Genomic DNA, 15,693 nt, shown 5'->3' on the forward strand with positions numbered 1-15,693 from the left:
GAGGGAAGGAATGAGAACTATTTCAGGCAGATAAAAGGGCTAAGCAAGGGTCCAAAGAGTGAATTAAAGGGGAGACTGTAGTTGTGGCTGGGACTTTCTCCAGTGTCGATCCCTGCAGGAATGGTGGCAGAGGTGGAGCAGGCAGAGAAAACCAGAGTCGGAAATTCCCGGATGTTTCTATTAATGGAATTATTTTCTTTCTTCAGTTGTTTCCCCGAAAGTGCACCTGGCTGTATGTTATCAATAACACCTTAATGTCCTTGTCAGGTATGTATAAATAGAGGGAAAATTAATAAAATTATAGATAAAGAGAAACATTTACAGTCATAATTCAGTACAATGTACTTTGATTGTACTGAAGTAGAAAACTCTGCGTTGTTTCTGGTGTTTGTCTAGGAGGCTTTGCTTCAGGAGAGTTTTAATGTGAAAGACTTTCAGAGATAGAACTGGATGTTTACCAGTAGTAGAGCCAGTTGTCTGCAGTGTCCCACCATGGGTTTTTTATTTATTTGTTTTTAGTTAGTTTGGAAAAGCTCAGCACTTGGTATTTGTCAAACAAGAGCTGCCTCTGCCGAGGCTGCAGTTTGACTGAGAATCTAAAGACCTCTTCTTTGGTCCCTGAGCTAGGAGAGTCAGAATATGGGTGGCTTTCATGTGTCAGAACAAAATTAGGAGAGGATTAACATAGGTGCATTATCAAAATGTAGATGCAGCGTTTGATCATTCTGTGTATTGTAGCCTGGCAGCGTCTTTGGTATGAACCGGATTCAGAAAATAAATCCACCCTAAACCAAACCCACTCTCAATTTAAAGGAGAATGAGGTGGCTGTGAAATACTCTTAATCCAGAAGATTGATTCTTGAAAAAAATATGTTTTTCAGCAGTTGTCGTGGAATAGGACATTCTAGGTAGGAAAGAGCGGCACTGTGGCATGCAGACTCATTGTAGGACTGTGCTTTTAAACATGCAGGATTTTGTGTAACACCACTTGTACTGATTTATAGATAAAGAAGATGTCCTGGTGTAATTAATTGTTGGTATATAATTACAGCCTTCTAGAAATATGTACATAAAACTAACTTTCAGAGCTGCTTTAGTGTTACCGAAATGAACTTTGAGTTGAATGCCATGTCTTCTCTATATGCATTATTATTGTTGTCTTGTTTTATTTTTCTTCATAACTGGACTTGAAATATCTGACGGACGTGCTCCCTTTCTCTAGAAGGTAATTTTCTATACATACATTTTTCTAAAATGTGCGGTTCTCTGCTGGAGGCATGGGTGCGATATCAGTTGTGCTTTTCTCTCTTACAGGGAAAACATTCCAGCTCTACTCCCATAACTTAATAGCTTTGTTTGAACAAGCCAAAAAAACAGGATTAGCTGCTCACATTCAAACCCATAGGTTTCCTGACAAAATACTACCAAGGTACAAATCTTTCACTTACAGACTATTATTAACAAGTGAAAATTCCCATAAATACTGTTTGGGCTGTTGAATTGGTAGCATGAAGGGCCTTCGGCATCTCTTGTTGATGCCTTTTTTTATAATTGTTATTTCAGGAAGTTTGCCTTAACGACAAAGATCCCCGATACAAAAGGATGCCACAAATGCTGTATAGGTGAGTAGGCGTTCCGTTTTGCACTTCTTTTCCTGGCCTTTGTCGTGGGGCATGGCATGTCTCAAACTCATTTCTTTTTAATAAACTTGTAGTTAGTTCATTGTTCAGAAAACAGTATGACTACATTATTTCTTAATGCTGGTGCATAGCTTTCCTTTTAATTAACGTGGGCATCTTTATGCTCTTCAGTGGAAAAGCATTTTTCATATGAGCTCTTAACCTAGAAATCTTGCTGTCTAGAGCAAGATCCAAAGGGAAACCCTGGAGAAGGCCAGCAGCACACAGCTGACGGGTGTTGCACACTCTCTTTGAGAGCTGCTGAAGCTCTCGGTGAATAAGTCGATGTTTGGGATCACTGGCTTCACCCGAGCCAACTAGTTACTGTGACCCGCAGACTGCCTGCGAGTGTAACGCTTGTTACGGAATCCCAGACTTGTGGCACGTGCACAAATACCCTTTCTGCTTTGTCAGTTTGGCTCAAGCTTTGACCTAGATCCAACTAGGATCTAGGTCAAAGAATATTGAAAAGAATTTCAAAGAATACTTGAAAACAATATTTTTCCACAAAGAAAAGGCTGGACATAAATAAAAATTATGTCACCCTGGGGAGGAGTGAAGCCATCGCTTAAGTTCTAAGTGCCCAGAAAAGAGTTAAAGCTCGTGGAGTTACAGATTTGTCTTTGGCTTCACTGAGTTTCAGAAAGGCTTGGGCTTTCTACAGAATACATGTCCTTTCAAAAACTGGCCCTAGTGCTGTGTGAAATTGTAGCTTTACACTCTTGAAAATGCTTAAGCAGAGTATAAAGTACCTAGTTTCAAACTTGGATATCCTCTTTAGCTCATATAAAGTGTCTACAGTAGGCGTATTTACAACTGATTCCTGAAGTCAGGCTGGTCTTGTATCCAACTGAGCTTAAAAAAAACAAACCCCAAACCCTTCATCATATTATTTCATTAGCTGCCAAAGCTCACAAGAAGTTATGGGACATCTTCACTGCTTGGGAATTTTTTTTATTTAAATCGCAACTTGACCTGGACCTTTCAATCCCTCTGCTCACACAGCCCCAGGAAGAAGGTGTTATGGCTTTTCTGGCTACTCAGCGTGTGGCCTCTTTACTGGGACTCAAAGAATGCTAGTGGTTATTAATTATAAGTATAATTGAATTTGTCTGGAATGTAGCACATATTAATCACTGTGGATATTTGAATGGCAAGACAGAAGGCCATTATCCGTGTGAAACTGCTACTATTTCTTAAATTATTTGTAAAGATAGCTGCAGGGTATTTTTTCAAGTATGCATTGAACTTCCTGGACTTAAAACTTCTTTTTTTCCCCTGTTTTTTTTTGTCTGTTTATTTTATATAGTGCGAAATCCATACACAGGACATAAATACCTGTGTGGTGCATTGCAGTCTGGAATTGTTCTACTACAGTGGTATGAGCCAATGCAGAAATTCATGTTAATAAAGGTAAGTATTTCACTTTAGTTTAGAACATTTAATCATTATACATTTGTTGAAATAACCTTTCCAGAATTTGTAATGGAAAGTACATCCCAGGCTAGTCCCGTCTGTGGGTTCTGAGCACTTGAAAATCTGGCTTGACGCATTTTGACTAAGAAAATCTTGTGACTGCAGTCAGTCAAGTGTTGGATCAAGCCCAGTACCAGCAATAACAGACTAGCATATACCTCTGCGCAACATAATGTTGCTCACAGCTTATGCTGTCTTAAAAAAGCACTCTCAGTAGCAGTGAAAAATTCTTCTGTATCTTTTATACTTTGTGCATGTTATTTTAGGCTTCTTATTTCCAAGGTAAAAGGAAACTTTACAAATGCCTTATTATGTTTTTTTCCAGCACTTTGATTTTCCTTTGCCAAGCCCTTTGAATGTGTTTGAAATGCTAGTGATACCAGAGCAGGAGTACCCGATGGTCTGCGTAGCTATCAGTAAGGGTACTGAACCAAATCAGGTAGTTCAGTTCGAGACAATCAACTTGAACTCTGCTTCTTCATGGTTTACAGAAATCGGTGCAGGTAAGACTGTTGGTCCATCTTGCGGCCGTTTCATTCTCTGGTAACTGTTGATAGCCCTTCTTCAGAAGTCATTTGGAAACCCTTTAGGCTAGGCAAAATGATGCCGCTTCTCTACCAAAAGCATTACTGAAGCTGATCCCAGGTTCTTCTTGTGATGACCTTCCAACTTCAGTATAAACTATCTTTCTTAAAAGACTTCATTTTTAGACACATCTTTTATTTTATAAATTTCCTTAAATAGTAATGCAGACCCTGCTGATTGGGTTCTCATTTGTGGTTGCATACTTTTTCCTGGGGTCAGGCTCACTCCTCTTTCCCCTTCTTTCCTGTGGAAAGACACATAAACGCATTCTCGTCTGTCCTCCAGCCCTTGGGGGAGGCTTGTCGTCTTCAGCTGGCTATTAATAAGTAGAAGATTCTGTTTTATCTTCAAAAGCTAGTTGATATCTTGCAGATGCTTTTCTCTGCTGGCTCTGTTGGATATGCTTTTTTACATTTAAATACCGCTTTTTAGCAGCTGTACCAATAACTTCATTAATAAAAACTAGAAAAACTATTGCTATCTAGCTTAATATCAGCACAATAATCTTTCCAGATGTGGATTTATGGGAAAAGAACATTTCTTTAGGAGCAAAGATTCCCTTGATGATTCCTTTTGTTCATTATCATGCCTCTTCATGAAGGAAGCTGACTTGTTGTGCTGAACTGTAACATAAAATGTATTTTATGCCAATAAACAGTAGTGCTTTCACATTAAATACATGCTTTGAACTGATGGGTTTGTCCTTAGGCCCTGTACTCCTCCCAGAACATTCTGGGATCATACAGCCTTAAAAAAATGGAAGAGAGTAACAAGTATCGTAGCTTGCAGAAGGCTCGTAGCATACTGAAAAGGCTGTAGCAGTTGGTGAGAGGTTGAGGGGAGGGGAGGCTGAGATCAGTCTTACGATGTGATATAAAATAATCTGTTTTCTTTTTCACAAGGCAATCAGCAGTTAGATGCCATTCATGTAACGCAGCTGGAAAGAGACACTGTCCTGGTCTGCCTGGACAGTAAGTAACATGTCTCTGTTGGGCAACTTACAACACCTTGTGCAAAACTTGTTTTGCCACAGTTGTTGATTTTAACTCTACCACAAGTTAATTTTTCTCCCTTCATTACTCATTTGTGTTGTAATATTTCCTAGCAGATATAGTTCAGAGAAGTGGGTTTTCATTTTGACTCTTGTGATTCCACTTTCCCTCTTCATGTGTGTATCATTCTTGTTTCTTTTCAAAATGAAGTGGAATGCAGCATTACAGGTCAGAATTCAAATATATGCCAACCGGAAATTTTCAAAATTTACTGGGGAAAAGTGACATTTGCCTGTTGCAAATGCTAGCAGGACAAATAGCTAACGCTCCATCGTACACAGTAATTATAACCATAACTCTCATGCATCAGAGGTTAATACCTCAATGGGAACTTTGCAATGACTTAGTCTGCCTAAATTTCCAAGCTTTGTTGAATTCGCATTTCTGCACTGTTTGTTATTTGCAGAATGGCTGTCAGCAAAGTCTCAAAACATACAAAGTGTCTAAGAAGGTTTTCTATGTTTATTTTGAGAGAAGGATGCTCTTGGATTCATTTTAGGCAAATACTGTAGATGTTAGGTTTGGGCATTTCTTTGCGCCTGAAAGATGAAATTAGTATTTCATACTTAAAGCCGTCAGTAATCCTTTTCAGCAGTGGGTTTTAATACTTGTTTTTCTGTTTTTCTTGAGAATTTGTGAAAATTGTGAATTTACAAGGGAAATTGAAGTCAAGCAAGAAATTGGCCTCCGAGTTGAGCTTTGATTTCTGCATTGAGTCAGTGGGTAAGTGATTTGCTTCTCTATTGTCTCTCAAGGACTAAGAATTTAGAGGGATGAGTGTTGAAGGGTTTTTAATAATCTAGACTGGTCTAGTGCACCCAGTGGGGCCTGACACTAAAATTGCATGTGTCAGCATATTGTGAGCTGTCTCTTTGTCTCCACTGGCATGCTGCAGAAAGTAAGGCAGTTGCCAGATAGTGTCTCAAATCTGTGGGTGTTTCCATCTGGTGTCATTTCTGTTTTATAAGTAAGATGCATCATGATCTGGTTGAAAAAAAGGCTGACTAGTTTCTGGTCATTTCCATAGTACTGAGAAAAAGCTTTGGGGAGGAAAAAATGTTTTAGTAATACATAATTTTGTGTTAGTCTTCTAAAAGCTAAGATTTTATTTAAAGTGGTAGCACATCCATTTTTTAACAGTCAGGGTAATAGTATTTGAATCTAATTCTTAGAGGACAGGCTGCTGTCTTTAGACTACTAGAGGACAGCAGCCATGCTTCTAAAACTTGAATTGCAATTGTCAAGCAAGTATTTCTGCTGTAATAAGCTCTCAGAAGTATCTAATTAACATAAGTTTAATAATTCTGTAGCTCAGAAACTGAACTTCTTTCTGGAATCAAAATCAGTAAAGACACAACTTGGTTTTGTTAGCAGTTCTGTACAACTCGCATTTCTGGGTTCCTCAGGCATCTTCCCTTTAGAAGAAGATTCTTGACATAGGTATTTTGTATTTTAACAGCAGTTGGTAAAGCAGTGCACATTCTTTTATACAGCATCTCTATTTAGATATGTCAGACCTGTCCTGAAGGAAGATATTTTTAATCAAGCCTGTGATTTTTTCCCTAAATTCTGACATGTTCTAATTAACCGCTGTACTCGTATCATACAATATCTCCTGCTGACGCATGCATACCGTGACTCGACCATTGCCTTTTCCTTGAACTCTGAAGGAATTCATAGACAGAAGCATTTATCCTGAAGTTTGCACTTACCAGCTGACATTGAATAATGTGAGCGGTTCTTTACACTCCAAGTGGTCTCTTGGGAATTCAGGGTATTAAACAACTCTTCATTCTCTGATTGCAGGGTGGAGTGGGGAGTAGCAGGTGAAGATTAGTCTAAGGCTGGTGTGACAAACATTGCTCTTTGGATTCTGCTGAATGCCTTTGTTCTGTGTATTTAAGACATGGCTAATACTGAGCAGATACAAAATGTGACTTGAAGGATTAGTAAAGGAAAACAAGTAGGATTTGGAAAAATAAAACACGGTGTAAGATATGTTTCTGTAGCACTGCTTAAAGAACACCAGGCTCTTCATCCATTATTTTCAGCAGTCTGGCTAATTACATCATTCAGAGCTGGTAGGCTTCTGTGTTCTCTCTTTGGCCCTGAATGGAAGGCTCCTCCCATTTTTCATACTCAGGTCTATTTTGAAGTAAATATAATAACTCAAATGATCTGTAATTTCCAGCAACCCACAGTGTTTTGGTTGGCAGGAATTTTATACACTTCCTGGTGCTTTCTCCAGAATCATTAGGAAAACAAAGATCCAGAGAATAGAAGTGAAAGGGAGAAAAGGAAAAACCAGAGATGCCTATCTTGTCCTGGCAAACAGGGAATGTCTGAGTGGTATGTTTTGAATAGCACTTCAGAAAGTAATGTGTGTCTCGGATCCAAATAGTCATTTCAGTCCAGTTTTTCTACAGTGATTGTGGAGTTTGGTGGTTCTACCAGTAGTCCAAGTCTCGCCACGTACTTTTTCCACACGCTTCCCGTTATCACTGTTGGTGAGAAACCCGGGTTCCTCTGGTTCACATAAGCCATGCTCGGGTCTGATTTTCACAGAATCACAGAATCGTATAGGTTGGAAAAGACCTTTAAGATCATCGAGTCCAACCGTAAACCTGACACTGCCAAGCCCACCACTACACCATGTCCCTAAGCACCTCAGCCAAACGGCTTTTAAATACCTCCAGGGATGGCGACTCAACCACTTCCCTGGGCAGCCTGTTCCAATGCTTGACAACCCTTTCGGTGAAGTAAAATTTCCTAATATCCAAATATTTTGTGTTTGATTTTGTGTTTCTCCTTTGCAGTGTGCCTTCAAGACAGTGTGCTGGCCTTCTGGAAACATGGCATGCAGGGCAAAAGCTTTAAGTCAGATGAAGTAAGTAATCTCCCAGTCTCTCCAGGTTTAATTTCTTCCTGTTCCCTATTTACCACTTGATCCTTTGGCCCCTCCAGCTGCTTCCCTAGTGATACTGCTTGTGCTCCATGTTGTCATTGCTTCAGCTCTCTGGTTGCTTTCTCTGACTTGCCTGTATACCTTCTCTTGGTAAAGCTCACACACATGCTTTAGCCAGCTCTGTTTCCAAGGTTATCAGTCAGAGACTCCTGAACGGGTTCTGCCCAGAGCCAGTACAGATGTGGTGTAAGCAGCATTTGGGCTTCTTGGCTCTTGGATAAAAAGCTCAAGTTGGCAGCATCCCTTTTTTTAAAAAAAAAAAAAGGCACTTGTTTTGTTTGTTTGTTTTAAAGTGTCCCTTTAAAAAAAGAGTCCGTTTTCCAAAAAGAACACTGTCCTTTCTGATGGCATCCTCTGTGAAAATGCAGGGAAGGCTAGTCAGTCTCTGCTGACAAAGGTTTGATCAACATACTGCCTCTGTGCCACCAAGTCATCTAGACTGATAACAGTCTACAATACAAAAATTATTTAAAATAAGTTGTATTTGATGAAATTTAAAGCTCTTTTTTGCTTAACATCAATTTATCTGATTCAGTCCTGTAATTTGCACTAAATTGTATTTGAATTTAAGAGACTGATTTTTTTTTTTTTCCCCTTCCAACTCAAACCAATAAATTTCATTTTGCTACTGAAATGGACCTAAACGTCTCCATTTTTCTACAGGTTACTCAAGAGATATCAGATGAAACCAGGGTTTTCCGCTTACTAGGATCAGACAGGTAATCACCTTGAAGAAACATAAACCATTCATTTTATTTAAACCAGCTTTCTGGCTTCCAGCCCACCACAGATCTATCTGTAGGCAGTCCTGGGGGAGGCACTAACGCTGTTTCTGCCTTCAATAGCCAAAAATTTAATTAGTGATTTCATCTGCGTCCAGAATTATTACTAAGAGCCCCTGTGGCCTCCCCCACTTTCCGCTGCAGAGATGGAAGTGTGAACACAAACACAAGCGTATAGAAATGCAGCGTGAGGAGATAAGCCGCAGGGAGAGATGAGAGCTGCCTTTGGCATGTGGTAAGCAGGGTGCCCAGTGCACTTCTGGAAAAGCCTGCCTCTGGCTTGGATTTTCCTGGTGAACTGGTGAATTACCTTGGCAGGTAGTTACTTAAAAAGAACCTTCGCTGCTCTGGACCTTGAGGTCTGGAAATAGCAGAGCAAACTAGATCGCGTACAGGTTTTAATGCACAGTGGTCTAAATTCACCTGTTCCCCATAACACCCAGATGATTCCTTTCAGCTACAGAGGCTGGGAAGAGCTGCAGCTGCCTCCAGGTTTGAAACCTTAGCAGAAGCTGCCCCAGTCTCTGGATTTGGACATGAGTACTTGCGGTTTTTCAGATAGCTAGAGTGCTAAATGCAGAGGTAGGTAGTAACGAGTCAAGAAATTGGTTCTACTCCCTGATCTTCTGCTCCCTCACTTGGCCTTTGGGAAGCCTGGCTCTGACTCACTTTCTGGAAGTAATCCATAATTTTGTGCACTTACATTCTTGGATCCCCTGTCCAGAAAGAGAGTGAGAGCACGCTAGCTCTTTTGAAGAGGAGGGGTAGCCTATACAAGAAACTGCTGAAGTCTTTGCTTTGCACCGGGGTCACCGAGGACCCACTGTACTCGATCACTGCGGTTGGAATTGAGGATCCCTGCCGCTGCTGACTCTGAGATCTCAAAAATACAAACACAGCGCAACCTCTGACAACGCATACTCTGCCTTTTCTGTCTGTTACCCCATTGTGCAGACAGGCAGGGGTAATTTCCTTCCCTGTCACTCCCAGCAGAGCAGGGGGCATTTTATTGCAAGAATGAGCTTTCGCTAAGGTCCGCTGCGGTACAGATGCCATGTGTATTAGTCCAGGTACGCGCTGTGCCACCATCAGTGAATCTTTCCTGCGTACTGGAATTGGTACCTTTAAACGGCTCGTATTTCTGTGTTGGGCTGGTGAACACAGGAGCATCCTAAACAGAGGGATGGGAAGCAACGTCTCATCTCGTCCAGCTTGCACTTTTATAGAAGACATGCATATCTGAGTAACAACTTAGCACAAAGCACTTCTTGGGGTTGGAGGTAAGGTTGAAGTCCCTCTGCTGCATGCAGTTTTGCAGAGAAGCCATTTTCTTCCATTCTGATCTCATCGAACTGCCAAATCCTCTGTTTTTTTATTTTTCCATCTCTGTACAAACGGAGCAGGAGTCTTTTCTACCATTCAGGTGAATGAGATGCGGTAGCACCTTTTTGGCTTGGATCACTTGAGAACTACTGAGCTGCAGCAGTGAAGATCAGGGACAGAGGCTGTTAAGAGTGAGGCTTGCTTTGAAAACTCTTTGAGGAATGTGACATGGGAGGGGAGTGTGTGCAATGCTAACCCTGAGACAGGCTCCCTTTGAGAAGTCTAACTCGGAGTTCAAGTGGCACATTTGGCTTAGTTGATACACAGGAAGTAAGCAGAAAGCAGAGAGAAGTTTAATCGTAAAAATGACAGGATATTGTCCTAGTGCAGAGAAATGCAGGAGCTAAGCAGTTGGAAGGGAGAGGGGAGGTCAAAGGCCCAGCCATATCAGCTGCTGAGATGATTGTCGAGGTTCAGCATGGGACAGCTGTGTAGAAGACAGCGGTCAGCGTGCCAAGACAGGGGAGACGGGTTTTCCAGAGGAGCCTGCAGGAACATGATCCAGCAGGACGAAGGCCGAGATGGGGTTGAGTGTTCCCTATGAAGCCATCGGCTGATAAATATTTAGAAGGGAGGAGATCTGTTTAGGTTAGTGGCTGATGCTTATCACAAGATGTAGGAGGTATACATGTATTCGGGCTGCAGATGATAGCAGCTTTGTGTCTCCTCGCAACCCTCTGGCTCTGAGGTAACTTCCCAGTAGAAGCAGAGGACACGGCTTATTTCAAGGTGGAGGATGTCAGTTTGGAAGAGGTTTGTAACATGTTCCATGTGCCTGTGGTTGAGAAGGGCAGATTCTGGTTCAAGAAGCTGCTTCTAGTCCTCTGTTCCTTGTATATTCCACTTCAGTGTGTTTAGCAGAAGCGATGCTGGAAGATGAGGTAACTGATTTAAAGAATAAAATACCCAAGATATTTAGGAGAACCGATGTCCCTCCAATCTGTAGAAACCTGTGAGCAACAAGTTTGTTCCTCCTCGGTAGTTACACCATGTGCTTCCTATTATGCCACTAACCGTTTTGGATTCTCTTTGTGTTTGATTGCAGAGTGGTAGTGTTAGAAAGCAGGCCAACAGAAAATCCGACTGCACACAGCAACCTCTACATCTTGGCTGGACATGAGAATAGTTACTAAGCAACAGTAACCTAACGCAAATAACCGAGTGAATTTGCCACACGAGGACCGAAGAAGCATTAGGAAACTCAGTACAAGCGGGACTGTGACTTACTGTTTCTTTTCTTGACACCTAAATGATGTTGGTTTAGGGTGGAAATCAATACATTTTTGCAGCTGGGAACAGCTGGTTCTGTCTCTTGCCACTGTGTGGTTGGTTATATCGAGTTTGCTTAATAAAAGCTATGAGGTAAATAGCCCTTTACTCATTAGTTGCAGGGAAACAGAGCCTTTAAAAAAATGTTTTGCGGTAAAGGTGCCATAACTGTTAAATATTTTACTTCCCTTGGATTTTCCTTATATTCTGTAGATACAGATATAGTGCTGGCTGTTTCCCTGTTTTATACTGAGTCTTATTCTTAATAAAAAAGATTTGTGTAGGAAGTGAACGTATCTGCAAAGCTTTTTGGTTTTAAATCTGCCATTCAGTATGGCTTTGTATAATAGACTATTTAATCCTTATTTATTAATCTGCTGCTAGAATGGTGTAATGTATCTAACTTTTAGCAAAGGAAGGTTGCAGAGCAGCTTACAATTTTTTTTACAATTGTATAAAGATTTGATTATTCTTTTTTCTTGTAGGGATGTAGTGCATTATGGAGGGGTATGTTACAATGTTGGTCGATCTTGTAAAAATGCAGTTTTGTACAACAAAGTATTTTGTATTGATTTTTTTTTTTGCCTGCAGAATTGCCATAAAAGGGATTTTCTTCTTTACTACTAGATGTAGGGTGTGTGTACACAAAATATAATACGATATCAGACATGTTGCTACTGGGTGGGTGTGTACAATATACGTATGTGTGTGTGTGCATGTGCGCATGTGTGTTAAGTTGACCGGCAGTGTGTATTTTTTATATATATATATTTATATATATATAAAAATGTACAAAATATATATGCTTTATTTTCATAAATTAGGGATAAGCCTTGTGACGTGAAAGGGAAATTGTACCTGGTCATCATCCTTAATGAATGAAAGTATCATGTATCAGGCTGCCCATGACGTATAGTTTATTTATACTATTCCAGAGGGGAGCCTCCAGCGCTAACTGAGCGTACGAGCTTTTGTGTTCGTACTGCCATCCAGCTGGTGTCAGTCGTTTGGAAACGGCTATTTCCCCAGCTGTGTAGTATAAATAAATATGATAAGAACCAGTATTCTATATTAAAGCTTTCGATCACCTTCTCCCTTTCCCTATTTTGTCACCTGCATTTTTCTTTCTCTCTTTATTTCTCCATTAAAGATTCACACCGGTTCCTTTTGTCTTCCTCATTAATTACAATTCTTGAGGTACCGTTAGATATAAATATAGACCGACTACAGGATAGCATCTGGTTTTACTACCTCACATTAACCTGCTAGCTTTGATGTCCCTAGGCAGATACGGTAGCAGTTGATAAACATTGGAATGGAGGGGTTTTAAATGAAGTCCTGCAGCATGCTGCTGCCTATGCGGCGTCTGTGATCTGCTACCCTAGGAAGGACAGGTTAGAAGCTTCCCACGTCATTTTAATAAAGCCATAAAGGTAAGTGTGTTCCAACGGCTTGGCCTGTCTGAGGGCTCTGCTGACGCGGCGGAGCCGGAGTGGTTTGATCTTTAACTCGCAACCTGAGGAACAGGGCGCTGGGTTGTCTGCTTCGGCATCAGGCTGCGCGATTCATAATTTAACATTGACGGAATTAGCTCGGCACACGTGATGACTCAGTAACGTCTCTTTGTTACTAGGTACAGCAGGAGTTTTATGTTGTTCTGAAGGTCTGGAAGGAAAAATAGACTTGCACATAATTTAGCATTTTATCCACTTAGTGTTGTCATTCAAAACTAATTCTTGTTATTGCCTCGATATTTAAATCAAGTCAAGCTTTTCAGTTCTGAAACTGTATCACAGTTTAATAAATAGTAAGTGTACAGATAAAAATCAGTTCACATCAGCTGTAATCAGATCAGCAGTATTAAAAGAGGGACATGTAATTTTTGTGTTTTAAAGAAATCGAGTTCTCTAGAACTGAAATTACTTCTCCATAGGTAACAGTGATTGGTGATTAACCTCAAATGGTGTAACTCCTAGTCTACAAAGACTTGAGAACAAAAATGAAGGCAAAGTGAAGCACCAGGTGTAGATGTTGTAGAGCAAATGCTTTCACTTAACTTACCTCATTCACTGCAAACATAATTTTGGCATCATTTTTGAAAACACTTAAAGAAGATCTCTAAAAGACTAGAGAAATATGTAAATAAAATATGAATATTTATGGAGAGTAACTGGAGTAAATAACTCTTAGGTCATGACACTTTCATGCAAAAGTAATGAACTGAAAGTATTTTTCTTTGAATGACATGACTGGTGATTTGCTGAATCATAAAAAAATGAATCTAGGAAAGTCCTCATTTAATCAAACCTTTTTTAGCTGTTAAAGCATTTCTAATGGCATATTCTGAAGTGCTTCGTCTGGTCCGGTTTTATACGCAGTGGCATTTTTGGCATGATCTGCAAGAAACTGTTTCCTAGTGTAAAACCTCACTCGTTAACTCTTAGCAGAGTGTAGCACAACAGATTTGCATGTTTCATAGCTGAACCGGGCAGCCTCGGTGACTCCGACTAGTATAATTTGTATTTGTTAGACTGTTTAAGTTAGTCTGGTGGTGTCTGTATCTTTGTTTTTGTGACATTTCAACCAGGGTTGAGAGCCTAGTGTGTGGTTTGGGAGTTTATAAAGCAAAAGCTTGCTCGCCCCCTCATTGCTCTTTTGACAGATACCAAAGCATTAGTTACGTGATGCACGAGGTTCACGTATTCAACTTGAAAGCCTTAAAACAGGCTCCCAGCGCTCTTTGAAGTCCAAACAGTATTTGAAGAGCAGCCTGTAGATTAGTCTGTTTTGATTTCCTAACCAAATTCAGTGTAACTGAAAAATACAACTGTAATTGTGATGGCATCTCCTTAAAAGATGAAAGGTACAACGCATCAGTGAGCCACTGTGTCTCTGAACAAAAAGGACAAGACTGGGAGACTTTCTGAAATGTGCTTTTTACCTTGTTTAGTCATTAGATTGTAACTGAGACTCTAACTGCACTTGTTCCAGTTTGTGTAACTAGGCTTCGTTCTACGTACATTTCTGTTGCAGTTCATTTCAGTCTATGCCAAATAAACTATGCTTTACTTGATACCTAGATGTGGTGTGGTGGACTTGCTGGGAACAATACGTTATCAGACATACCTTGAAGGAAGGAAGCTGGTCTCCAGGTTTTATGGCCGTCGGTGGGAAGGGCCTGACCCAGGGCTGGCCGCTCTTCTCGACCCTACAGACGGCACAGGGAGGCACAGGCCATCTCCCCCATAGAGCGGATCGACTGGAGGAAAGGGAGCTCTGGGGGTAGCGCAGAAATGAGAAATCAGAATAGCAGTGGCAAGCTCTTTCCAGCTTCGTGCTGCCCAGCACTCTGCTCCAGCACAGCCCTGCTGCCAGTCGCCGGGAGTCACCACGGAACCGGGGGTGAGTTGTCTGGCTTGAAAACCAAGGGCTGGCTACCTCGTGCCTGGTTCATGGGGCAGAGCAAGGTGGCTGGTGGGCTCTAGAGGAGGGTTGCTTAGAATAAGAAAACATGGACAGGAGCGTTTGACAGTCCACCCTGGGCACAGCTCAGTCGCAGCAGGATCTAGAGCAGTTTATACAAGCCTTGCCCTCGCACGCTGGCTGTCTGCGTGCTGCCCTTGGTCCCTCTGTACTCCACATCTTCAGGGACGTGCTGAGGTAGAGAGAAAAGGGGGGTTGTGAATGCACCTTTGGACAACACAATCACCAGTTACTGGTAAATAAATCCAGATGAATATTCCTCCTCTGCAGAAGATTGTTCCCACTGTAGGTGCATCGCAGCATCAGCCTGTGTGTGTAAGGGATTGCCACCGTAAAAGGCCACCTGCGTTAGGGTGTGAGGAAACGGCTAAGGAGCCACGGACCTAAATGGGTGCATAAGGAAAGATGATGCGAAGGTAAGAGATGGAAACGTTCATTGAAAGGTGGAAGCTCATCAGGTGGCAGACACTCGAAGTGCTTGAACTGTACGAGGGGGAGACGTCCCAGGGAAATGCAACATCTCCCAGGCCCCGCGCCGACGCTGGGGCAGGGGCACTCGAAGCCATGCCCGTGCCTGGGCGCCCCAAACACCTCTCACCCTGCGCAGGCACCATGGCCTCCTCGGGGAACGGCCTCCCCTCCTCTCCCCTGCTGCTGGCTGGAGGCCGTGCCCGGGGTGCCGGAGGAAAGGGCTGTGGGTGCTGGTTGAAGCCTGCCGACCCTGGGAGAGGCGTTCCCTCTTCCTCTCAACCCTGTGGGGAAATCGAGGGAAAACCAGAGACTCCCATGGAAAAGCAGAGCGCTGGGGCGGGGTAAAGCCCTCCGGCGCAGGGAAGGCTCGGCGCCCCCGGGGGTGCGTGTGGCCCCGTGAGAGGCCATGGGGACCCCCCTGCATCACCGGGGACCGCCCCGGCTGGTTTTGGGGTCCCCAGGGGCGGCTCCTCCTCCTCCGCCCCGGCGAGAGGCGCCTCGCAAAGGCCGTCCCCCGCCGGTGGGACCCCCCCGAGGGCCCGCCCCGG

The 15,693-nt window shown here is 42.3% G+C and overlaps 1 protein-coding gene across 5 annotated transcripts in view; it reads left to right on the forward strand.

Annotated features, from left to right (window-relative positions):
- The window catches only part of MAP4K5 (mitogen-activated protein kinase kinase kinase kinase 5), a 71,065-nt gene extending 56,801 nt beyond the window's left edge, over positions 1 to 14,264 (forward strand). For all 5 annotated transcript variants that reach the window (XM_072866233.1, XM_072866232.1, XM_072866235.1 and 2 more), the window contains 10 exons: positions 207 to 267; positions 1,315 to 1,429; positions 1,564 to 1,622; positions 2,989 to 3,092; positions 3,481 to 3,658; positions 4,643 to 4,711; positions 5,423 to 5,515; positions 7,609 to 7,679; positions 8,421 to 8,476; positions 10,968 to 14,264. In XM_072866233.1, the coding sequence (XP_072722334.1) occupies positions 207 to 267; positions 1,315 to 1,429; positions 1,564 to 1,622; positions 2,989 to 3,092; positions 3,481 to 3,658; positions 4,643 to 4,711; positions 5,423 to 5,515; positions 7,609 to 7,679; positions 8,421 to 8,476; positions 10,968 to 11,055 (894 nt within the window). In that variant the 3' untranslated portion in view covers positions 11,056 to 14,264. The remainder of the gene's footprint in view (positions 1 to 206; positions 268 to 1,314; positions 1,430 to 1,563; positions 1,623 to 2,988; positions 3,093 to 3,480; positions 3,659 to 4,642; positions 4,712 to 5,422; positions 5,516 to 7,608; positions 7,680 to 8,420; positions 8,477 to 10,967) is intronic.
- The last annotated feature ends 1,429 nt before the right edge of the window (positions 14,265 to 15,693 follow it).

This window comes from Ciconia boyciana, chromosome 6 (genome assembly GCF_034638445.1).
Source record: "Ciconia boyciana chromosome 6, ASM3463844v1, whole genome shotgun sequence".
Lineage (NCBI taxonomy): Eukaryota > Metazoa > Chordata > Aves > Ciconiiformes > Ciconiidae > Ciconia > Ciconia boyciana.